The sequence below is a fragment of the Pristis pectinata genome, chromosome 7, assembly GCF_009764475.1.
Source record: "Pristis pectinata isolate sPriPec2 chromosome 7, sPriPec2.1.pri, whole genome shotgun sequence".
Classification (NCBI taxonomy): Eukaryota; Metazoa; Chordata; class Chondrichthyes; order Rhinopristiformes; family Pristidae; genus Pristis; species Pristis pectinata.
The window spans coordinates 100,308,500-100,334,592 of record NC_067411.1 but is presented as its reverse complement, the minus strand read 5'-3'; the positions used below and the strand labels follow the sequence as shown (position 1 = coordinate 100,334,592).

General features: G+C 40.7%; 1 protein-coding gene across 3 annotated transcripts in view; it reads right to left on the bottom strand.

Annotated features, from left to right (window-relative positions):
• LOC127572539 (EGF-like repeat and discoidin I-like domain-containing protein 3) overlaps positions 1 to 26,093 on the bottom strand; it is a 222,526-nt gene that overhangs the window by 114,683 nt on the left and 81,750 nt on the right. For 2 of the 3 annotated variants that reach the window (XM_052019909.1, XM_052019911.1), the window contains exons 3-4: positions 10,680 to 10,709; positions 3,337 to 3,465 (exon numbers count right to left, since the gene is read on the bottom strand). In XM_052019909.1, coding sequence (XP_051875869.1) covers positions 3,337 to 3,465; positions 10,680 to 10,709 — 159 coding nt within the window. The remainder of the gene's footprint in view (positions 1 to 3,336; positions 3,466 to 10,679; positions 10,710 to 26,093) is intronic. The other variant, XM_052019910.1, reaches the window with a different exon arrangement.

Below are 26,093 nucleotides of genomic sequence, written 5' to 3'. Positions count from 1 at the left end.
TACAAGTCACACTAACTGATGCTTAAAAGGGTAATTTTGCAATAATCCTTTGGTTTAGTGATCACTTTTACTGATACTAACACTTTAATTCCAGAGTTATTATTTGAAATTAAATTCACGAGCTGTCATAATGAAATTGAAATTCATGTCCCCAGATCAATAGCCCAGGATTGCAATGTCCAATCACTTAATTACTGTGCTATCATACAGAGGTTAACTCCCACTTTTAGGCAAGAACCTATTTCTACCTTCAAGAATCTCATCTTAATCCTGCAGGAACAGCATGGATATATTATGAGAATAGTGGAGAGGATTTTCATACTTCATCAGTTCTCTAGCACTGAACTGCAAAGCTTTCTTGGATTACCATGAAATAAGATGGATTTAAATTGTCTTTTATAAACATATTACAAAATTCAATCCTGGATATAATGCACATTCCACTGAGATCTCTCCATTTTATCCCCTCTTTGTGCACCTACATAGAAACCATTGCATTAAAGTGAAATTTCCCTACTTCATAGGGGAGCTTTTCAATTGAATGCATGCCATGGAATAATATGCTGAGAGCCTGCCTGCTACAATGGTACATATTATCCACCATAATATCATTCCTTTCAATACACCATAGGAATATGAAATAATATATTTAGACTTTTCAATTGCAATTGCAAAGAAAAATTAAAAGTAATTACCTAAATAATTTAATTTTTATTTTTTTTATTTACAGCATGGTAACAGGCCCTTCCGGCTCAACGAGTCCGCGCCGCCCATTTTAAACCCAATTAACCTACCCGTATGTCTTTGCAACGTGGGAGGAAACCGGAGCACCCGGTGGAAACACACGCAGACACGGGGAGAACGTACAAACTCCTTACAGACAGCGATGGGAATCGAATCCCGATCACTGGCGCTGTAATAGCGTCGTGCTAACTGCTACGCTACCGTGCCCATAAATCAATTATCATAGTGGAAGCTGCTGCCAACGTTTAAGCATCAGTTGAGAAAATTCCTTGGTAATAATTTTTCATTATAATGAACATTTAATTTCTGAAGCCATAGAAAACTTACTGAAGCTAATCAATATCATTTCCTGATACTAATTTGCCAAATTGATTTACAGTGTGAGGGACTTTGATTATATAGACGGGGATTGCTTTCCTCAGAATAAAGATGGTTGTGAGGAGATCTGATGGATCCCATTAGGAGAGGGCTCAAGATCCAGAGGAGATACAATGAAGGTGATTGACAAAAGAGTAAGTAACAGGAGGATTTGTGGTTGGGTCTGGAATGCGCTATCAAGTGTGACAGTGGAGGCAAATTTGATTGTAGCATTCGAAGGGGAGAGGGGAAACATTTGTAAGGACAGAGTTTGTAAGGATATGGTAAATTGATAAATCGATTTATTATTGTCACATGTACCGAGGTACAGTGAAAAACTTGTGTTGCATACCGTTCATACAGATCAATTCATTACACAGTGCATTGAGGTAGTACAGGGTAAAACAATAACAGAATGCAGAATAAAGTGTAACAGCTACAGAGAAAGTGCAATGCAGGTAGACAATAAGGTCAGAATGAGGTAGATTGTGAGGTCAAGAGTCCATCTTATCGTACTAGGGCACCGTTCAGTAGACTTATAACAGTGGGATAGAAGCTGTCCTTGAGCCTGGTGGTACGTGCTTTCCGGCTTTTGTATCTCCTGCTTGATGGGAAGGTGGAGAAGAGAGAATGTCCGGGGTGGGTGGGGCCTTTGATTATGCTGGCTGCTTTACCGAGGCAGTGAGAAGTGTAGACAGAGTCCATGGAGAGGAGGCTGGTTTCTGTGATGTGTTGAGCTGAAGGTGGGGGATGGGACTCAATGCTATTCCATAGAGTTAAAATGGACCTGATGGGCCAGATGACCTCCTTCCATGCTATAACCATTCTGTGATCCCATGGCTGTGTGATAACAGTACCTAAAGTCTTGCATGTATAACTAATCAGGCGCTGTGTGCTTCAAAAACAAGTGGTCCCCTTGTTAATGAGGGATTTAAATAGTTCAGCTCATTGTGAGAACAACACACAAACAATAACATTCTCATCCAGCTAATGTTTCCCTGGAAACAAGAACTGATTGATGAATAAAACAGAAAGAAAATCTCATGCGCTTGGTGCACAGAAGGAACAGGTTTAGGATAAACTGCCACCTGAAATGTAAATATCATAAAAAAGCCAGAAGAATTATACCATATCATCGATCCTTGAAAGGCAAATCAGTCTCTCACCTGTTTGTGAGGATTTTATAAATAACAGAAACATGCCAAGGTCAGGTGTACATATCTGAATTACAATTATGACAAAGTTGTTGCCCTTCACATTCGAATAGATTGATGATGTGGCAGTGGCACAAATGGGCAAATTAATTTCACTTTGCAGTGTAAGCCAACAAAAAAATGTTCTTGATCAAAATAATGGAGCAATTATCTGTTGCTGGAAGCTAGTTTGACTCTGTAAATCAATTGTAAGAGCCTCTAAAATTACTGTTTAGGCTATTGTGAATACTGTGCTTTGCCTTCAATGTTGCACTTTCGTAAGGTTATCAAAGCTGAGGGGAGCATGTGGAAGTGATTCAATACAATAAGGCCAAGGATTAGAGAAAGGACCAGGAAACTGGGCAGGTGGGTAAATGAAAGGGAGTAACCACCCCCCTTTTGTACACCCTCAATCTATCTGGATTGGGGCTTGAACCCACACCCACCTGACAAGAGAGGTGAGAATGGTGCCATTAAGCCAAGTTTGACACCCAACACCTGGCAAAAGAAGTTTGGACTTTAAAGATTTTGAAAGGGTAATAGGGTATAACTTGTAATGGTCATTAGTCAATGGGCAATGTTCAACTGCTGGTTGCCCTGTTATGAAGCCATCAGAAAACCATAATGGCAGGGAAATTGTGCCTAATCTTAGGTGCACAAGGTCCACTTGAAGCTATTTTCAAGTGGACCTTTAGATGAAAGTCCATTAATATCATCTGGAAAAGGCAGGATCACTACCAGCTTTCTTATAGCTTCCTGTCGTTGGTGGGCTTGGGTGTGGTCATTTCCTGTGACACGTTGGTGATATGAGACAATTGAGACTCCTTCAAACTAAATGATGGCACTTTGGATATCAAGACAAAAATCATACATTATCATTGAACAAGTCAAAAAACATCTCCACAAGAGCATTTAATAGTAAGAATGACAGCTCATTAACAAGTGTTATCTATGGTCCATTTACTTAAGCAGAACTTTCTAATTGTTAAAACATAATTTTCGGCCTTTTCTAATGAACATATGTCATTGGAGCAGAACTTACTATGCTGACAATGAATTCCACTGAATCCATCAGGACACCTGCAGACGTAGCCAATAAATGTGTCACCACGATAACTGTCACTCACTTCACAAATCCCGCCATTATGACATGGGTTCGGTTGACAAGCTCCTGTAGATCATAAAGCATAAATAAGAAAAGAAAAAAAATTATGATCATATTTGCAAAACATTAATTCTAATATTTACATTCTGTTAGATCTCTTTAAAGGCACCTGATAATTTTGTAATGTAAACTAATAAAGAACTGACAAGATGGTGAAGAGAGTCACTTGATGTTTCCATTCAGAAGCACAGGGTTCTGTGCAATCCAAAACTAAATACAACCATTTGGGATACAGTATGCTTGAAATCTTTGCCTCTGTTTCTACACAGTTTTTGATTAAAGGGCATGAGTTGGGATGTTTGGTGAGGATGGGTTGGAAAGTTTCCAACAAGAATGGTAATAGTTTAGATTCCTGAGTAAGTATTTATCAAATCTTAAACAATGCAGGGGTGGGGATTGGTGTCTGTGGGAAAAATAGTGGAAAAAATAACAACATGTGCATTGAAAAAGCGCAGAACTTGATGAAATGGTATTGAGAGATGATTCCCCGACTACTACCCTTTCCCATGAGCCAGTTTTAAGTGACTCATTCATCTTAGCCCTTCAGCTGAGAGCGGGCACTGAACCTGAGACTTCCTTGTCAATACGACTCAGTGCTACATCACCACACATCTTAACACTTCTCAACTGTTGAACATGGGGGACCTTGGGGTTTCCTTCTTCAGTTTCACATGGAAATTAATTTCCATCAAAGCATTTAATTTCCTTGCCTGAGTTATCTTGTTGACTTCTTATGATTGTCTTTGTATATCTATTAGAGACCTCTGGTTTCGATTGTTTAGTAATACCGTCTATGATTAAAAATTACATGATGAAATAGGAATTCATTTATTTTGGTAATGCAACTATTAAACTGATATTACTGGCAGTTCCTGCTCATCTGTAGACATTCAAATGTAGCCTGCTTTGATTTTAATTTCTTACTAGTTCTTATCTCCAGGACTGAAAGAAAACCTTGTGTCAAAAAACACTTGCTAAATTATAACCAGCAATCATGTATATCAATCCAGAAAACAATTCATGCAAAATTTGAACTAACAGGCATAATCAATAAAACACACTTAAGGGAGGTCTAATGAGGGTAGAACATGAACCATGATTGTTAGGGCCTTAGGGAATATTGAGCAACAAAAGGGAACTTGGTGTACAAGTTCAAAGATCCCTCAACGAGACAGCACAGGTCAGTAGGTTGGTGAAGAAGGCTTATCTACATTAACCAGGGCATGGAATAAAGTGCGCAAAGTCTTCTTAAAACTTTATCAAACATAGGTTAGGGCACAGCTTGAATACTGAGTACAGTTCTGGTTACCGTGCTGTAGGAAGGGCGTGATTGCAATGGAGAAGGTGCAGAGGACATTTACCAGGATGTTCCCTGGGATGGAGGGGTCCAGTTATGATGAGAGACTGGAGAGGCTGGGTTTGTTTTCCTTGGAGCAGAGGAGGCTGAAGGGGAACGTGACAGAGGTATACAAAGGCTTGGAAAGGGTTGAGAGTAAGAAACTCTTTCCCTTGGCAGAGGTGTCTAAGACCAGAGGGCATAGGAGTAAGGTGAGGAGTAAGATATTTGGAGGGGATCTTAGGAAGAATATTTTCACCTAGAGGATGGTTACATGAGAGGATGACAAAGGCTGGCACTCTCACAACATTTAAGAGGTGCTTGGATGAGCACTTGAATTGTCAAGGTGTAGTAGGCTGCAGACCAAGTGCCAGTAAATGGTATTAGTATAGATGGTTAGCACGGACAGAATGGGCTGAAAGGTCTGTTTCTCTGCTGTATGACTCTATGATTCAAGGTCTCAAATGCATCAGAAATTAATTTGTGATTCAGGAATACTAATTAATGGTGGAATGCTTTTAAATAGTGATCAAAACCAACTATCTTAATGAAATACATTTATCAGCAGAAGTCATCTCAAGGTACAATTTGAAACAGTCGAGAGGCAAAAATGGTGGAATACAAAGAACCAGAATATTTAAGGGCATCATAGCAACAATGGACAAAGATCAAGCAACGTTACTAAACAATAAGAAGAAAAGTACAATGAATGTGAAAAGGACCACATTTAACACATTACAATGAATGTACTTATTTTAGTATTGCTTATGGGACCTTGTAATATGGAGGGATTGGGACTGAGACCAATAGCTTCTCTGGCCTCCATTAGAGATCTGTGGGAGGAAAATAGCTTTTGAATTATCCTGCACAATCTTCCTACAACTATTTTCAATTCCCCTATTCTCTCTGTAAAAGATTACATTGTGTAAGAGGAGGGACAATTTCAACATTAGCGTAACTCAACTTGGTAATGTCAGACTAATTCAGTCATGTGGAGCTTTCAGAAAGACAATGCACAACTCCTTCATCTTTTTCTGCAGCCATGAAAGCAGTATTATACCCTTCCGAAACACAAATGACTGACTGATAGAATGATTAAAATGAACCATTAAACCAAAAGGAAATCTAATTATTCAGGACAAATGTATTTATCGTCAGCACTTAAAAACATGACTAAGTGGAAACAAATATCTGAACAATAAAGGCTTGGTAGTCAGAATAATAAACAGAACTGTAGATTGGACTTTCATGTGCCAAAATCAGGGTAAACAGCATTGTTTAATGCATGTATTGGGATAAACTATGTGAGGATTTTGAACATTTATAAGTGAGTCTCATTGGAAATCAACCAATTAAAATAACAGAACTTAAATGACCACACAGTATCATCCAAAAATCATTTTATAAAATAAGCATAGTTGAATGATGACTCCTTCAAGAACCCTACTGCAACACAAACAAACCTTTGAAAGAAGTTTTGAATTCGTACCCATTTAACAAATTCTGCCCGAACTCTGAACATCTGTGACCTGGTCAAATTGTTTTAACTAATGTATCTTCCCGAAATGAACAAGGTTGGAAATTGGATTACCTATAATCTATTTCATTCTTTGAAGTCCATGTACAGACAGAACCATACAAAGCAATATCTGAGGATGTGACTCCAATGGAGAGGGATAGGGTTGGTCCTCATGTTAAGTCCCAAGATTGGGGTGGAAGGCTGATTTTGATAGTGCAAGACAGAAGCTGGCGGAAATGGATCAGGAGCAGGTGCTTGCGGGTGAAACAACATCTGACAAGAGAGTTAGCAAGAGTTCAGGGCCAGCATCTTCCCGTAAAGGTGAAAGGCATAGAGGGCAAGTGAGGGGGCCTTGGATGACAAAGGATATGGAAGGTTTAATCGGGGAAAAAAGGAAGCAAAGGGCAGATGTAGAAAACTACAAGAAAGTGAGGCCCTGAGGAATATAGAGGTAAAAGGAAAGTATTGGTATTGGTTTATTATTGTCACTTGTACCGAGGTACAGTGAAAAACTTGTCTTGCATACTGATCGTACAGATCAATTCATTACACAGTGCAGTTACACTGAGTCAGTACAGAGTGCATTGATGTAGTACAGGTAAAAACAATAACAGTACAAAGTGTCACAGCTACAGGGAAAATGCAGTGTAATAAGGTGCAAGGTCACAACAAGGTAGATCGTGAGGTCAAGAGTCCATCTCATCGTATAAGGGAACCATTCAATAGTCTTATCATAGTGGGGTAGAAGCTGTCCTTAAGTCTGGTGGTGCGTGTCTTCTACCCGATGGAAGAGAGAATGTCCCGGGTGGGTGGGGTCTTTGATTACGCTGGTTGCTTCACCAAGGCAGCGAGAGGTAAAGACAGAGTCTAAGGAGGGGAGGCTGGTGTCCGTGATATGCTGGGTTGTGTCCACAACTCCCTGCAGCTTCTTGCGGCCCTGGGCAGAGCAGTTGCCGTATCAAGCCATGATACATCCAGATAGGATGCTTTCTATGGTGCATCGGTAAAAGTTGGTGAGAGTCAAAGGGGACAAACCAAATTTCTTTAGCCTCCTGAGGAAGTAGAGGCGCTGGTGAGCTTTCTTTGCTGTGGCATCTACGTGATTTGACCAGGACAGGCTGTTGGTGATGTTCACTCCCAGGAACTTGAAGCTCTCAACTCTCTCGACCTCAGAACTATTGATGTAGACAGGAGCATGTACACTGCCCCCGTTCCTGAAGTCAATGACCAGCTCTTTTGTTTTGTTGACATTGAGGGAAAGGTTGTTGTCATGACACCATTCCACTAAGCTCTCTATCTCCTTCCTGTACTCCGACTCATCGCTGTTTGAGATACGGCCTACAACGGTGGTATCATCTGCAAACTTGTAGATGGAGTTAGAGCAGAGTCTGGCCACACAGTCATGAGTGTATAAGGAGTAGAGTAGAGGGCTGAGGACGCAGCCTTGTGGGGCAGCAGTGCTGAGAATTGTGATCCATCTGAGAATGTGATCCATCTGAGAATGCCATGGGGAACTAGGAAGGAGATTGCTGGGGCCCTGATGGAGATTTTTGTGTCTTTGTTCGCCACAGGTGAGGTATCAGAAGACTGGAGGATGGCTAACGTGTTGTTCCTTCATTGAAGAAGGGCAGTAGGGATAAGCTGGGTAACTACAGTCCCGTGAGCCTTACATCAGTGGGAGGGAAATCGTTGGAGGATATTCTATGGCACAGGAATTATGTACATTTGGAAAGGCAGGGACTGATCAGGGACAGTCAGCATGGCTTTGTGTGGGGGAAATCCTGTCTCAACAATTTGATTGAGTTTCTTGAGGAAGTAACAAAGAACATCGATGAAGTAAGATGATAGATGTTGTCTATGTTGACTTTAGTAAGGCATTTGACAAGGTCCCACATATGGAGACTGGCCCAGAAATTTAAGACATATGGGATCCAAGGCAAGTTGGCTAACTGGATCCAAAATTGGCTTGGAGATAGGAGGCAGAGGGTGGTAGTGGAAGGATGCTTTTTGGAACTCTGTGACTAGTGGTGTACCACAGGGATTGGTGGGATGTACATTAACAACATGTAGGAGGTATGGTCACTATGTTTGTGAATCTCAAGAAAACTGGTGGTGCTGTAGATAGCCAGGGAAGTTGTCTAACGCTATCAGATTGAAAGCTGGGCAGAGCTTTGGTGGATGAAGTTTAATCACAACAAGTGCAGGATGATGCACGTTGAGATGTCAAAGAGGGGTAGGACATAGACATGAAATGATGGAACAATAAGGAATGTTGATGAACAGAGAGACCTAGGGGTCCAAATCCATAGTCACTGTAACCGGCAACACTGGTCAAGAGGGTGGTGAAGAAGGCAAATGAAATGCTCGCCTTTCACAGGTTGGGGCATCGAATATAACGGTTGAGATGTTATGTATCAATTTTACGACACACTGGTTATGAACAACACTTGGAGATTTGTGTGCAGTTCTCCTCGTCTCCCTATAGGAAAGATGCACTTATGCCAGAGAGAGTGCAAAGGAGATTCAACAGGATGTTCCTTGCATTGGAGGACTTAGGTTATGGGAACAATTTGGATAGGGTGGGTTTGGGTTCCCTGAATTCCAAAGGTTTATTCCCCAATGAATGAAGAAATATTTCTTTCTTGCAGTCTTAAGTGACCTGCTGCTTATTTTCAAACTGTGCCCTCTGGTCCTGGACTCCTCAGTCAGGTGAAACACTCACTCAGCTTTTGGCCGGTCATGACCATGAACAATTTTGTAAGTTTTGATGAGATCTCCTCTCACTCTCCTGGACTCTAGAGAATACAGTCCCAATCTACTCAATCACTCCTCATACAGTAACCCTGCCTTCCCAGTGAATATTTATTGCACTTCTCAATACCAAGTTGGTAAGGAGACCAAAACTGTACACAATATTACGATTAAGATATTAGTCACATGTACATCAAAACACACAGTGAAAGACATCTTTTGTGCAGAGTGTGCTGGGGGCAGCCCGCAAGTGTCACCATGCTTCCGGCGCCGACACAGCATGCCCACAGCTTCCTAACCTGTATGTCTTTCGAATATGGGAGGAAACCGGAGCACCCGGAGGAAACCCACACAGACACAGGGAGAATGTACAAACTCCTTACAGACAGCGGCCGGAATTGAACCCGGGTCGATGGCGTTGTAATAGTGTTACACTAACCGCTACACTACCGCGCCTGGATGTGTTTTCACCAAGGCCCTATACAGTTTCAATTAGACTTCCTCACTCCTGGAATCAAACTAACTTGTTATAAAGAGTAATGTAACGTTTGTCCGCTTGCTGTAACTGCATGCTGGCCTTCGGTCACTGGAGTACAAGCACACCCAGGTCGGTCCCTTTGAGCATCAACACTACCCAATCTCTCACCATTTAACACAGTACTCTTTTCTCCTAAGTTCACCAAGTTGGGTGACCTCACATTTGTCTTGCCATTTAATTTAGAAAGAAGGATTTATTTTCTCTTTATAAATATAGACATAGAACTAGTTTCAATTTAAGATGTAAAACCTTAACAGCTACAGTCATCATTACGATTTTTTAAATGCTCAGAAATTGAACTATAATAACTTCTAAGTCTTTGATGCTAAAACTGTGATTACTTTTATAAATTTGACCCTCTGGAGATCTGAATTAAAATCAGAAAATGCAGCTGAGTATTTCTAACCTTTTCTCTATTTTCAGTATTTTTTGAATTCAATAATTTCAGATTTGTATCAGTCACGTATCTCAGGTTTCCAACATTCAAATGCTTTCCTTCACTCCTTTTTTAGTACTTCAGACTTGATTCATCTCTCCCCATTTACACCTCCACTAGGCACACCTTTTGTTGTCCACTAGACTTTCACACTCTCTCTATCTGGCATCACTACCGTTTGTGTCAATGAGTCTTCCTGGGGTTTGGGGGAGGTGATAGAAAGGGCAGATTATGGAGGATGGAGGGAAGAACAGAGAAAATAAAGAGCCACAAACATATTCAACATGCAAACAAATGGAAGCATTTTTGTGTTTACTCCAGGTTGATTAATTACATATCAGCAAGAATATTTTTTTTGGCTGATAAAACACATTATTAAAAGGACATGTTCCACCAATATGCTGGTAAAGCAGGTAACTGTGCATAACTTTAATGCAGGTTCTGCACGACAATTTACATTTAGTACCAATGGCCATTAATATACAGAAAGTGCAGCTTCCTAAATCAATAGGGTTGTTTACTTTTCATAGCCACACATTTACAGGGTTCCATACTGTGTATGCAAGGCTATCTGGTAACAGGTATTATGCATATTCAAATGAGGTGACCATTGTGCACATAGCAAACAGTAATAGCCCACCTGCTGTCGTTGACTCCTCTCCATCTGCAGCTGTTGGCATTAAATATAGAGTCATTAAATAAGATGGAAAATAGTAAAACACTAGGCAGCTGTCAACTAAAATACTTATGCATGAAAATTTGCAATAATTAATTGTCTACAGCTACTCCCAATCTAAAACATTCAAACATAGTTACAACTATTGTAAGTTCGTTAATATTTCATCCACCAGTATGCCATTTAAACCCAGGCCTAAATTTTTTTAATCCATTAAATGACTGTTGCAATTATCAGGATACATGCACAAGCTCCGTTTATAGCATGAAGAATGGCTTTATCTATTTAAGATATGTTTATTAGTCACATGTACATTGAAACACACAGTGAAATGCATCTTTTTTGCGTTGAGTGTTCGGGGGGCAGCCCGCAAGTGTCGCCACGCTTCCGGCGCCAACATAGCACGCCCACAACTTCCTAACCCTTATGTCTTTGGAATGTGGGAGGAAACCCGAGCACCCGGAGGAAACCCACGCAGACACGGGGAGAACGTACAAACTCCTTACAGACAGCGGCCGGAATTGAACCTGGGTCGCTGGCGCCGTAATAGCGTTACGCTAACCGCTACACTTCAAATGGCCGCAGCATGCAAGAACTGACACTAAGGCAGACATAGATTTGTTTTAAATGTGGTGTGCCTGAGTCTGGGCAGGACTGCAGCAAAAACAATGAAAACAAAGGATGGTGATACCAGAATGTCTTAGGGTTGTTGCAGGCCATCATTTCCTTGCCGGCAAGATTTAATTGCAGGTGACTTATGGAGAGGCTCCAGCCTCTTATCCCAGCCCATTTTGAAACTCCCACTCCAGTTATTGCTGGAAGCTGGAGTCTTTTGGAAGGACAAGGAAGGATCAGTAAGGATCTAAAGCTTTTTGATAGAGCATGAGGACTAATTAAAGGGAGCCTCTCCTCCAAATAGACCTATGCAGCTATCCTTGCAAACATTCTTAGATTGGTCAATTAAATTGGTAACCAAGGTACAGCGAAGAGCTTTATTTTGCATTCCCTCCATTACAACAGTGCATTGATTAAGTTGTGACTGAGATTCTGCACCTGTCTGATTCCCTTTCAAATTGCTCTGATATTTTTCAGCATTTCTTCAGGAGGGGCTGGGCTCCTCCTCACAAAGTGAGCTTCCAATGACAATCTATCTATATCTCTATCCTTGTGGAAGATACCTTCTCTTTCACCACAGTTTGCTGTACTGTGGCCCCAAAGTTAAAGGGACAGTGGCAGAACAGAAGGACAATTAGTCAAAGGATAGAAAGCAAGACTAGTGGTGAAAGATTGTTTCTCAGCGTGCAGGAAATATAGTCGTTTTTCACAGTGGTTGATATAGGATCACAAAACTCCATTTATATTGATGACCTAACCAAGGCATAATTCAAAGCTTGAAGAATGTAGTAAACAATGAGGATAGTGATCAACTTGGGGAAGACAAAGGTTAGTAAAAAGGTGAACACGTGGTGGGTGAAATTTAACACTAAGCGCGTAAGTGATAGAATGAGGTTTGGCAAAATGAACTACGTGGTGCAAATTAAGACCACAGTTTAAAAGAATGCACGGCATCCTTGGTTTTAAAGCAGAAAATGTTGATATTTTGATATTTAACATTTGTAGTAATTTGCTTTTCAAATAAAAGTCTTGCATTTGTACAATGCATTTCATGTCCATTTCAGGACATTCTCTTGCTTGTTATGGCCAATGAAGTATTTTTGTACTCTGGTCACTGTTGTCATGTAGAAAACCTAGCAATCAATTTAAGTACAGCCAGCTCTCACAAACAGTACACTGACAATAACCTGTATTTCTTAAATTCAGCATCAAATCTTTTTATATCTAACTGAGAGAGTAGAAAGGGTCTCAGTTTCAAACGTCATTCAAAATATAGCACCTTCGACAATGTAGCACTCCTTTCCCAAATCAAGTGTCAACCTATATTTTTATGCTTGAGTTTCCAGAGCCACTTCAGAATGTAGAAACTACTGATTCAGAGGTGGGAGTGCTGATTTTTGAGAAGCCAATCTAAAATCCTAGCTAAGCCTTAGTTAAATTATGGTGTTCAATTCTGGACATTGCATTTAGAGTCATACAGAGTCATGCACCACAGCACAGAAACAGGCCTTTCAGCCTACCTTCGGTCCATACCAAGCTGATCTTCTGCTTAGTCCCAGCTACCTGCCCCCGGACCATATCCCTCCAAACCCCTCCCATCCATGCACCTATCCAAATTTCTCTTAAAATTTACAATTGAACCCCGCATCTACCACTTCTACTGGCAGCTCGTTCCACACTCGCACCACCCTCTGAGTGAAGAAGATCCCCCTCAGATTCCCCTTATATATTTCACCTTTCACCCTAAACCTATGACCTCTAGTTCTCATCTCACCCAAATACCTGTATGCATTCACCCTATCTATACCCCTCATAATTTTGTATACCTCTATAAGATCTCCCCTCATTTTCCTGTGCTGCAGGGAATAAAGTCCTAACCTTTTCAACCTTTCCCTATAACTCAGGTTCTCAAGTCCCGGCAGTATCCTTGTAAATTTTCTCTGCACTCTTTCAAGCTTATTGATATCTTTCCTGCAGGTAGGTGACCAGAACTGCACACAATATTCCAAATTCAGCCTTACCAACGTCTTGTAGAACTTCAACATAACATCTCAACTCCTGTACTCAATGCCGTGATTTATGAAGGCCAAAATCCAAAAGCTCTCTTTACAACCCACTATGACGCCACTTTCAAGGAACTATGGATCTGTATTCCCAGATCCCTTTGTTCTACCGCACACCTCAGAGCCCTACCATTCACTGTGCAAGTCTTACCCTAGTTTGTCCTCCCAAAGTGCAACCCCTCACACTTGTCTGCATTAAATTCCATCTGCCATTTTTCAGCCATTTTCTTAGCTGGTCAAGATCACACTGCAAACTTTGACAGCCTTCCTCGCTGTCCACTATGCCCCCAACCTTGGTGTCATTCGCAAATTTGCTGATCCAGTTTACCACATTATCATCTAAATCATTAATATAGATAATGAACGGACCCAGCACCAATCCCTATGGCACACCACTAGTCACAGGCCTCCAGTCAGAGAGACAACCATCTACTACCACTCTCTGGTTTCTCCTGCTAAGCGAATGGTGAATCTAGTTGGCTACATCCTGAATGCCAAGCGACTTCACCTTCTGAAGCAGCCTCCCAGGTGGGATTTTGTCAAAAGCCTTGCTAAAGTCCATGTAGACAATGTCCACTGCCTTTCCCTCATCGACCTTCTCGGTTAACCTCCTCGAAAAACTCGATAAGATTGATTAGACGTGACCTACCACACCCAAAACCATGCTGACTATCCGTAATCAGGCTTTGTCTCTGCAAATACTTATATATCCTGTCCCTTAGAATACCTTCCAATAATTTACCCACACCTGACATCAGGCTCACTGGCCTATAATTTCCCGGCTTATTCTTAGAGCCTTTCTTGAACAACAGAACAATATTAGTTATCCTCCAGTTCACTTGCACCTCACCTGTGGCTAAGGACGTTTTAAATATCTCTGCCAGGGCCCCTGCAATTTCTGCACTAGCCTTCCACAAGGTCCAAGGGGACACCTTGTCAAGCCCTGGGGATTTATCCGCCTTCATTTGCCTCAAGTCAACCAGCACTTCCTCTTCTGTAATCTGGATACGGTCCGTGACCTCAGTTTTGCCTCAATTCTATAGTCTCTGTCTCCCGAGTAAATACAGATGCAAAAAATTCATTTAAGTTCTCCCCCATCTCTTTCGGCTCCACACATAGATGACCACACTGATCTTCAAGAGGACCAATTTTGTTCCCTGTGACCCTTAATATAGCTCTAGAAACCCTTGGGATTCTCTTTCACCCTGTCTGCCACAGCAACCCCATGTCCTCTTTTAGCCCTTCTGATTTCTCTCTGAAGTGTGCTCTTGCATTTCTTATACTCCTCAAGCATCTCATTTGATCCTAACTGCCAATACCTGATATGCACCTCCTTTTTCTTTGCTAGGGCCTCAAAATCCCTCAATAACTAAGGTACCCTAAACCTGTTAGCCTTGTCTTTTATTCTAACAGGAACATATAGATTCTGTACTCTCAATATTTCACTTTTGAAAGCCTCCCACTTACCAAGCATCTCTTTGCCGGAAAACAGCCTATCCCAATCCATGCCTGCCAGATCCCTTCTGATGCCATCAAAATTGGCCTTACTCCAATTTAGAATCTCAACCCGAGGACCAGTCCTATCCTTCTCAATAATTATCTTGAAACTAATGGAATTATGATCACTAGATCCAAAGTGTTCCCCTACACACATTTCTGTCATCTGCCCTGTCTCGTTCCCTGAGACGAGATCCAGTACCACGCTCTCTCTAGTTGGAACCTCTACGCATTGATTGAGGAAACTTTCCTGAACACAGGAAAGTTGTCAATGTCTTAGAGAGAGTGTAGAAAGAATTAACTGAGATGGAACCAGGAAAGAGAGACGACAGTTCTGGACAGAATGGAGAACCTGGAGCTGTTCAATTTAGGAAAGAGAAGATTGTACGGAGTGTCTTTCAAAATAAAATCATGAATTGATTTGAGAGAATAAATAAGAAGAAACAGTTTCTGTAGGCAAAAGAGTCAATAATGAGAGGAGGCAGATTTGAATTGATTGCCGAACTTTCCTCTGATCCATCAAATGGTTGTAAACTGAAATGCATCGCTTGAAAGTACAATGGAAGCAACTTCAACAGCAATATTCAAAGATAAACTGGATACACAATTTAAAGGAAAAGATATAGAGGGCTGTGGGGAAAGAGCATGGAACCTTATCATGGTTATAATGGGCCAAATAGCCTTAATCTGGTTCTGTTCAATTCAATCATTTTACAAGTGATGGAATACCTACAACTTACGACATCAAAACCATTTAGAAACTTTTGTGGGAAAGTAAAAAAGTGCAAACATTTTACAGAGGTTTTGGTACTGAAATTAAGTGATGAGGGAAGAAGATGTCTGATGGGAGCGTAAGATCTGGCGTTTTCCACTTTAATTGGAATAAGAGAACAATATTTTTTAAATAGTGAATAATGTATCTTGGTGCATGGAGGGATTTTGGTACATGGATTTATGAGATGCAAAAATTGTGTGCTAATACAGCATGTAATTAGTAAGGCATCGAAGTATCAAGAATTGCAATGTTGAGATTGAACAGGAATCTCGGAGAGACCTCATGGAATAGTCTGTATAGTCTTTGGTCTCCATTCTGAAAGAAGGATGAAGCCATTGAGCGAGTGCAGGTTAGGTTCCTGTGATAATGGGGAGAGTGAATAAGATTGACTTATTGCTGTTTCCTCCAGATCATCAAATACTGTGAGCGCACAGTTTCATGCTAAGAGGTTAGCCATTTAAGATTGAGAGGAAAAAGAGATAAATGGTTGTAAGTCTTTGGTATTTTCTGCCTCAGAGAGTTGTAGGTCACTAGCTGTTAAGTATATTGACAGCTGAGATTGATAGGTTTTGTTAAATAAGGGTATCTGAAGATATGGGACTGAACAGTAAAGTGGACATGATATAGAATCAGCCATGGTTTTATTGAATGCTGGAATATGTGCCCTACTCAATCTTCTACCTCTTACGTCCTTAAGTTCTTAAATTGAAACTCTTACATATCCCCAACAATGTAGAGGCAGAAACTAATGGTTTTATGTTTGATTTCAAAATCAGAAACCTCAAAGCCAAGGTTTCAATTTAACAGTAAGGCTGTTACGTAACACATGGAGAAAAAAGTGATTTAGTTCTCCAAAAGCCTGTGCAATGACATTCATCGGTGCTGCAGTCACTTAGCTGATAGTTTAAAGAACGTATGACAAACCACGAGCTTCATAATTTCGGGACACCATTCATGCAGTGAAATCCGAGAGACATGATCTTTTACAGCATCAAGGACACCACTTGGTTCATCGTGTCGATGTCAGCTCTTTCACAGAGCAATCTAGTTAATCCTAATCCCCTGGTTCCCCCATAACCATTCAACTTTTGTTCCCTATACTAATTATCCTTTGAAGGGTACTTCCTGCTTCATCTCCTGTGTAACATGGACAACAGGAATGCTGTTCACAGTTCTAATGTTGTTTCCACCAAAGTTACAACTAATCCCTAAGGGAAATCATCCTCTGAACCCTTTTAGAAATAACTTTATATTCTCAGTTTTTTTCTGTAATTCCTAAGTAGTGATTAGCAGAAATGTTTAGTGGTTTTGTGATTACTTTAAAAAATACACATTAAATGTATAATTTCATTTAGTTGAACCATAAGTTACTCGCAACCCTTTTCAATTAAAAATGCTCTCGTCAGTCATTTTCTGGTAGCATTGGATGGTTCTGGAAATGTTAGTATTAATTACTTCACTGTTGTACAAAATACTCTTTTCAAAAGACTCTTGCAAATTTCTGTAGATGTACAGTGGAGAATATTCTGACTGGTTACATCACAGCCTGGTGTGGAGGTTCCAATGTGCAGGATTGCAAGAAGCTGCAGAGGGTTGTAGACTCAGCCAGCTCCATCACAGGCACAACCCTCCCCAACATTGAGGACATCTTCAAGAGGCGGCGCCTCAAGAAGGTGGCATCCATCAATAAGGACCTTCACCATCCGGGACATGCCTTCTTCTCGTGACTACCATCGGGGAGGTACAGGAGCCTGAAGCCCCACACTCCATGATTTAGGAACAGCTTCTTCCCCTCCCCCCACCAGATTTCTGAATGGTCCATGAACCCATGAACACTACTTCATTATTCCTTTCTTTTAGCACTATTTATTTCTTTTGTAATTTATAGTAATTTCTATGTCTTTGCACTGTACTGCTGATGCAAAACAACAAATTTCACGTCATCTCTGTCAGTGATAATAAACCTGATTCTGATGTATTCCTGCAACGTGAGAAACAAGGTAAAACTGATTGTTCTCCAACTCATGTCTTCATTGTATGGAGAAGTGGGGAAGAGGTTAATTTTGACTCTGAGATTGTAAATAGGCAATGAGGATGCAACCTGCCAAACTTTTATTACTGTTGGGATCAAGATAAATTAACATAAAATATCAAGAGAAATTTAAATCAGGCTGGTAATGTACTGCAATCCATTTTACAGTATCATTCAAATTCAATATTACCCCAGGATCCCTGCTCAACAAAGGATAAAATTACCTATTTGCACACAATGGCAGACATGGTGTATTGCAAATGATGTGACTGACCGAACTAGCAAAGCTGTTTTCACTGGGTGCAAGTGATTTATAGTGATTATCCATCTGTGCAAGTTCCCGTTCACACAGTGGGTTGCCTGAGGGAGGACTTGCACAGCTGACAGGAATTTATGGACTGGACTGCACTCTCATCCACCAGATAAGAGAAGGATATATATCAGCTACATTCCTGTACCATGTCAGGGAAGAACAAATAAAGAGTATGAAACTTGGGACTTAGGTGAGTGGGGAAATGTCCATGACTTGGAAGAAAGAGGTGCTGCGTTTGCATTTTAGGATAATAGGCTAGTGATGCTCTGGTAAATACTTTTGTCCTCTAAACTGGGGCACTGGTTAAATTAGTGACCTGGGTATAACTGCACACAAATGACAATGTGAATCTGCAGGTACAGCAGTCAATTGGGATGGTAAATGGTACATTGTCCTTTATTGCAAGAGGATTTGAGTTCAAGTCAAGATGTCTTGCTCGAGGTATGCATAGGGCTCCAGTGAGACCACATTTGGAACATTGGGTGCAGGGCAGATTTCCTTATGAAAAGGAAGTATTGAGGAAGTGCAGCGAAAGTTCACCAGGTTAATTCTTGGATTGGTTGGTTCATCATTTGAAGAGAAACTAAGCAGAATGGGTCTATACTGGTTAAGTTTAGAAGAACAAGAGGTGATCTCATTGAAAAATACAAAATCCTTACAGGGTTTCACAAGAAAGATGCAGGGATGGTGTCACAATCCCATAATAACATTAGCAGATTTTTCCCTTTTTAGACATACACGGAAGCTTTCAGTTTTTTTAATGCTTCTAGCTAGAAAATTGTTCATTTCTGATTTACTTTTCTGATCGATGCTTTTGTCATGTTCTGAAATTTTCCTGATCTTCAGGCTTACTGATTTTTTTTTATTTTGGCAACATCATAAACCTTTTCCTTTGATCTAATATTATCAGCAACTTCTCTCAATAGCAATGGCTGGACATATCCTGTTGTTTTTTTTCCCTGTATTAATGGGATGTGTATGACTTGTAAATTATGTTTTTGAACAAGATTTTAATACTATGTTTAATCAAAAAGTGAAAGGAAGTCCTACTAAAAATGAATTAAGCTGTCTCTGCAGCAATGCCCTGTGTGTCCATAATAAAACTGGGGAGCTGAAGGTATTCATGTGTCAGGAGAAACCAGACTTAATGGGGATTACTGAGAAATGAATGCAAAAAGTCAAAATAAGAACTGCAGGGCACAACAAATCTAGAAAAGGTAAAGAGGAGAAACAAGGTGAAGGAGCAGTACTGAGTCAGGGTCACCAAATGGCAGGAGAATAAAGGGGCAGACCAATAATGAAGACAAGAGTAGAATCAACATGGATTGAAATGCAAGCTAACAACAGAGCGATTAATGTGTAGTCTGCAGATCATCTAAAAGCACAAGAGGAAGGAATGTGCAGACAAATTCTTGAAATAAGTAAAAATACATGGATTGCTAACTATGGAGGATATCAACTACCAAATGGACCAGAGGGATAGGTAAAGGGTTAAAGGGAATAGAGTTCCCGGAGTGCACACACAATTCCTTTCTTGTCCAATATATAAAACAAATGAGGATTCACAATTGGATCTTGTTATGAAGAATGACCCAAAGCATTAAGTAAAAGTAAAAGTAGGGCAATAGTGACCATAACAATTTTTGCTTTAAGATGATAATGGAGAAGGATGCAAACAAGATGGAGACCAGGCTTAAAGGTTGGAGAAAGGCTGATTTTATGGGACTGAGAACAGAGCACGAGAGGAGAGGATAAAATGGGCAACAATAATAGAGCATAAAGAGAAATATTTAAAATAGTGTTCAGTAGAATGCAGGAAAAATACATAGAACCATTGAACACTACAGCACAGAAAACGGGCCATTCAGCCCTTCTAGTCTGTGCCAAAACTTTATTCCACTAGTCCCATTGACCTGCACCCAGTCCATAACCCCCCAGACCTCTCCCGTCCATGTATCTATCCAATTTATTCTTAAAACTTAAGAATATATCACCCTGCTAAAAGAAAATAATCTAAACATTCATTGGACTCCATGGATGAACAATAGCATAAAGGAACAATTGAAGGTAAGGGAAGAGACATATTAAGTACATAAACTGTAGAAAAGGCATGGTAAGCAAAAACATGTAGAGACGGGGAGAGAAGTAAAAAACCTAGTAAGGCGAAGGGAAACTATATAATTAAATTATTTTGGGACATCAAACAAGACGGGAAAATATATTATGGATGTATCAACAAACGTCCGGGAGTTGACAATGGGAACAGGGCCATTAAGAAATTGCCAGGTTATGATAAAGAAATGGTAGAAATATTAAGTCAACATCTTGCTTCAATATTTACCAGGGAGATGGAACAGGTGGATATAACATTAGATGATGAGATGAGTAATCAGATAAGTGCGTGAAGCAGCCAGCATAATCAAAGACCCCACCCATCTGGGACATTCTCTCTTCTCTCCTCTTTCATCGGGTAGAAGATACAGGAGCCTGAGGGCACGTACCACCAGACTCAAGGACAGCTTCTACCCCACTGTGATAAGACTATTGAACGGTTCCCTTATACAATGAGATGGACTATGACCTCACGATCTACCTTGTTGTGACCTGTTACGGACTCAGTGAAAGTCCCTTTAAGATAGAGAGAGAGAGTGAGTGAGTGAGTGAGTGAGTGAGTGTGTGTGTACGTGAATAGAAGATAAAGGACATAATGACGTTGTTGAAGAAGTTAGAAGGAGAGAGAGAGAGAGAAAGGAGAGAGACACCAGCCTGCTAGTTTCCTCTATCGATGGATGAGAAACAATAACTGTGTTTACCACTGAAATCCATGTATGGAAGTTGGAAGTAATCCGGTGGAGTTCACTTTGTTGCTGACCTGTAGAAGGAAACAGGTACTTGTGTGTGTGGACGACCACGATTCGGATGCTTTTCGGGGTGAGGAAGTCACTACCGAGTAAACACTGAAGTGTCGTTTGGGTTCCATTGTGGAACATTTGGATTTCGTATTTACTCTCTCTCTGTTTCTCTACATCTACGTCTTATCTTCAGACAACGGTGGTTGTTGAAGAAGCCCTGGCTCATGTTTCACCTTATGGCTTGCAGAACTGAATTTTAAGAACCATTCCTGAACTGGGAGTTTTGGACTTTGCCACACACACACGCGAAGAGTTTAGTTTTGGGGTTAACGTTCGAGGTTTAACATTTTTGAATTCTAACATACTAACATTTTTACTTTTATTTTACGTATTATCATAAGTAGTGATTAATAAAATAGTTTTTAACACTGAATCATGCTCAGTGTGTTTCTTTTGTTGCTGGTTCGTGACATGACCTTACACCTTATTGCACTGCACTTTCTCTGTAGCTGTGACCCATTACTCTGTACTGTTATTATTTTTACCTGTACTACATCAATGCACTCTGTACTAACTCAATGTAACTGCACTGTGTAATGAATTGACCTGTACGATCGGTTTGTAAGACAAGCTTTTCACCGTACCTCGGTACAAGTGACAATAATAAACCAATACCAATATTAAATAAATTAATGAAACTCAGAGGATAAGACCTCCAATCTGGATAGATTCTACCCACAGAGTTTGACAGAACAGAAGCACGATCACACATATTTAATGACGTGAGAAAAAGGACTAATGTAAGAGCATTATCTTAATATATATTAGTGCAGGTACGAGACCATGTCCAGGGATCATAGATCATAACATCAGTGATAGGCAAATGGAATGGAAGCTGAACTAAGGAAATAATAGAAGAGCACGTAGAAGTGAGTTAATGACTAATCAGCATGGATTTAAAGAGGTCTTTCTTTACTAACTTCACTGAATTTTTTTTTGAAGTGGTAACACAGAGAGTAGACAATGGCAGTACAGTAGGTGTACTTCATCCAGCCCTTCAAAAGACCTTTAATAGGCACCCCATAATAGACCAATGAGTTAGTTCAGAGAATGCAGTCGAGGGAGGTAGGCAGGCAGATGGATAGTTAGAAGGCAGAAAATGAAGTCAAAGGTCAGAGTGGATGAAGGTGAATGGCTGTGTTGCACAAAGATCACGGCCGAATCATTCCTCTTCGCAACGTGGATTAACATAAGGAAAATGGTTTCTATCTCTGCAGATGATGCCAGACTGGGGGAGGACAGTCACGACTGCAGAGGCCTGCAATAAACTGCAAGAGGACATTGATAATTGCAGAGTGGGTAAATAGTCATCAGTTGAGAATTGGGATAGGTAAATGTGAGGAAGTGTACCTTTGTAGGAAGAATAGGGTGATAGCTTCTTACTGAAAAGGTGAGTGGAAGGAACAGAGTAGACCAATCATTTGAAGCTGTGCCATGCATATGAGGGTTTAGGTTCTGTTTAAATGAATTTAAAAGTAGGGAGCTTTTCCTAAACCTGTGTCAGACCTTGGTTAGAGGGCAGTTCAGCAGGTACTACTGCTGTCTCACAGCTCCAGTAACCTGGGAGCAATCCTGACCTCTGGTGCTGTGAGTGGGAAGTCTAGATGTTCTTTCTGTGACACCACGGATTTTCACCAGGTGCTCCAGCTTCCTCCCACATCCCAATGGCATGCTTGGTCAGCTAATTGGTTATTGTAAATTACCCCTAATGTAGACAGGTGATAGAAGAATCAGTAGGGGATGGTAGGTGTGGGGTGGAAAGGGTTAATGGACAGGTGAGAGAGAATGGGTTACAGGAATATAAGTGAGAGAATGGGATTGTGCTGAGAGCTAGCATAGACTCAATGGGCCAAAAGGCTTCCTTTTATACCTCAAGAAAATATGAGAGGAGATAGATCATGTTTGGAGCACTTCATACAGGTCTGGTTACCTTACCATAAAGAGTATGCAGAAGCAATGGAAGGAATGGAGAGAACAAGTCCAAGAATGATACCAGAAACATGCAGGCACACATCTCAGGAACAAAATGGAGAGACCAGGTCTATTTCCTCTTGAGGAAAAGACAGCTGATGAGTGATCAGTGAAAGTTTATTTTTAAATTATGAAAGATGTTGATAGAGTCGATGCAGGGAGAATGTTTCTAATTGTGGGAAGGGACACAAGGAAAGCTCATTGATATAAGGCAGTCACCAAGAAATCAAGCACAAATTCTTTACCCAAAGAGTTGAGAGGATGTGAGTTATGGCTACAACAGGTGTTCAAGTAAAGAGCATGGATGAATTTAAGAGGAGGATGGACACGCATGAGAGGAGAAGGGAATAGAGGGGTACACTGATGGGTTTAGATAAAGAAAGCTGAGAGGAGGATAGAGTGGGAAATAACATCAGCAGAGGGTTATTGGATAGAACAGCTTGTTTTGGTGTCTTATAGACAATTGGTAAATTGGTTTATTATTGTCACATGTACCGAGATACAATGAAAAACCTGTCTTGCATATTGTCCATGTAGATCAATTCATTACAACAGTGCATTGAGGTAGTACGGGGTAAAACAATCACAGAATTCAGAAGAAAGTGCAATGCAGGTAGACAGCCTAAAGGATAAACTGTTCTTCATGGCAGAACCTAACCTCTGTGGAAGGAGACCTTTAGTCCTTACCCTGCTGTACTGTATGTGACTCCAGTATCCCCACCATCTAACTAATTCTTAACTGTCCTTTGTGCTGATCCAGAACTTCATTAATGGCATCATGCAGGGGATAATGACACCCAGGCCCTGGAGAAATACACTTAAAGTTCTTTTTGGAGTAGAGCACACAAAAAGTAGTATGCTAAGCCAAAGAATTTCTAGGGGAAGCTTTTTCTCCCATTCTGGTATAATCCTATTCTGTACCCACACTTAGGAAAGATCTGAAGGCTTTGGAGAGGGCACAGAAGAAAGTTATTGGAAGAACTCCAGGGGAGATGAGTTACAGTTGCGTGCTTAGTCCACACAAATTGAGGTAATATATGGAAAAAGCTTCTAATATGCTACCTGGAAATGGTATTTGGAATGTGTAACTCAGTAAAGTGGTAGTTAAGGTTTCAATAATAGCCTTCAATAAAGAATGGTAGATACTTTAGATGTAGATACTCCACTGGCGACAAGGAGGCAAGCAGGAGTGAGATAGATCGGCTGGTTGAGTGGTGTCACAACAACAACCTCACACTCAACGTCAGCAAGACCGAGGAATTGATTGTGGACTTCAGGAAAGGGAAGTCGGGAGAACACACACCAGTCCTCATTGAGGGGTCAGCAGTGGAAAGGGTGAGCAGCTTCAAGTTCCTGGGCATCCACATCTCAGAGGAAATCTCATGGGCCCAACACATTGATGCAATCACAAAGGTGGCACACCAGCAGCTCTACCTTATTAGGAGTTTGAGGACATTTGGTACGTCACCAAAGACTCTTGCAAATTTCTACAGCTGTACGGTGGAGAGCATTCTGACTGGTTGCACCACTGCCTGGTATGGAGGCTTTAATGCACAGGATCGCAAGAGGCTGCAGAGGATTATAGACTCAACCAGCTCCATCACAGGCATAACACTCCCCAACATCAAGGACATCTTCAAGAGGGAATGCCTCAAGAAAGTGGCATCCATCACTGAGGACCCTCACCACCCGCGACATGCCCTCTTCTTGTTACTACCATCAGGGAGGAGGTACAGGAGCCCGAATACCCACACTCAGTGATTTAGGAACAGCTTCTTCCCCCTTCCATTAGATTTCTGAACGGTCCATGAACACCATTTTGTTATTCCCTTTTTAAGCACTATTCATTTATTTTGTAGTTTATAGATTTTGTCTTGTACTGTACTGCTGCTGCAAACAACAAATTTCATGACATACCAGTCAGTGATAATAAACTAGATTCTGATACTTGGCAGAAACTGTGCCATTACATGAAGAAAGTGGGACTAACTAAATTGCTCAAAGAAAGAGCTTGTTCAATTTAACAAGCTGACTCTCCCCCATCTCTGCAGTAGTATTCTATTTCTGCACAGAAGGAAGTGAGTGGAGACAATATTGTGGTATCCATTCATGGCATTGATAGGTAGCAGGCAATCCTATTGCAAGGGAAGAAAACCAATGCAAAATGTGACAAGAAATGATAACAGCAATGAAAGGTGTTGTACAACAAAAAGCATGCACAATGATGCACCATGATATATGACATACACCCATTGACCTGACTGAATTCTTCTGTTAGCTCTTCAATAAAGGTTTCATGCTGGCGACAAGATGCTCATGCAGGAAAAGAGCATAGGTCTACTGCATGTTGCCAACTTAATGTGTTTTCAGAAGTTAAGGGGCTCACCTGCCAGGTTCTCCAGAGCTCTGCCAAGAATATTTATTGAACACTACAGAAGCCACTTACTGCAATGTATCCTGCACCCATAACAATATGCTAAATAGAAGTAATTATGGAAGATGATTGATTAAAAGTTTAAATAGAGGTGGTGATATTTGATAGCAGTAATGTCAGATATTTAACTTAATGCATCAATACATTTCCAAATTAAGCAATAGCAGTGTCCATTTAATTAAAAAGGATTTCTATAAATTTGTATTTTATAAATATTTCTTCAATCTTCATAATATCATCCTGCAAAATTTAACAAGTAAAAGGACCAAAGCTGCTTCATGAGAAAAAAAATGGAATAAATGCAGTGCAATTTAGGTATAAACATTAATGGAACATACAGTACTGTGCCACACCGTAGGAAGGATGTGACGAAGTTGGAGAGGGCTCAGAAAGGATCCACAGAAATGTTGCCTGGACTGGAGGGCTGGAGTTCCAAGGAGAGACTGATAGGTTGGGACTGCTTGCCCTGGAGCAAAGGAGGCTGAGGGATGACCTTATAAAAGTTGATAAAAGTATAAGCATAGATAGGGTAGATAGTCTTTTTCCCAGGGTAGGGGAGTCTAAAATTAGAGGGAATAGGTTAAGGAGAGATGAAAAACATTTAAAGGGGAGGAGGGGCACATGTATTTCCACACAGAGCATCATGGTTATACAGAGCAAGCTGTCAGAGGAGTTGGTTGAGGCAGGTACAATTACAATGTTTAAATGACATTTGGACAGGCAAGGTTTAGAGGGACATGGGCCAAACACAGGCAAATGGATCAGC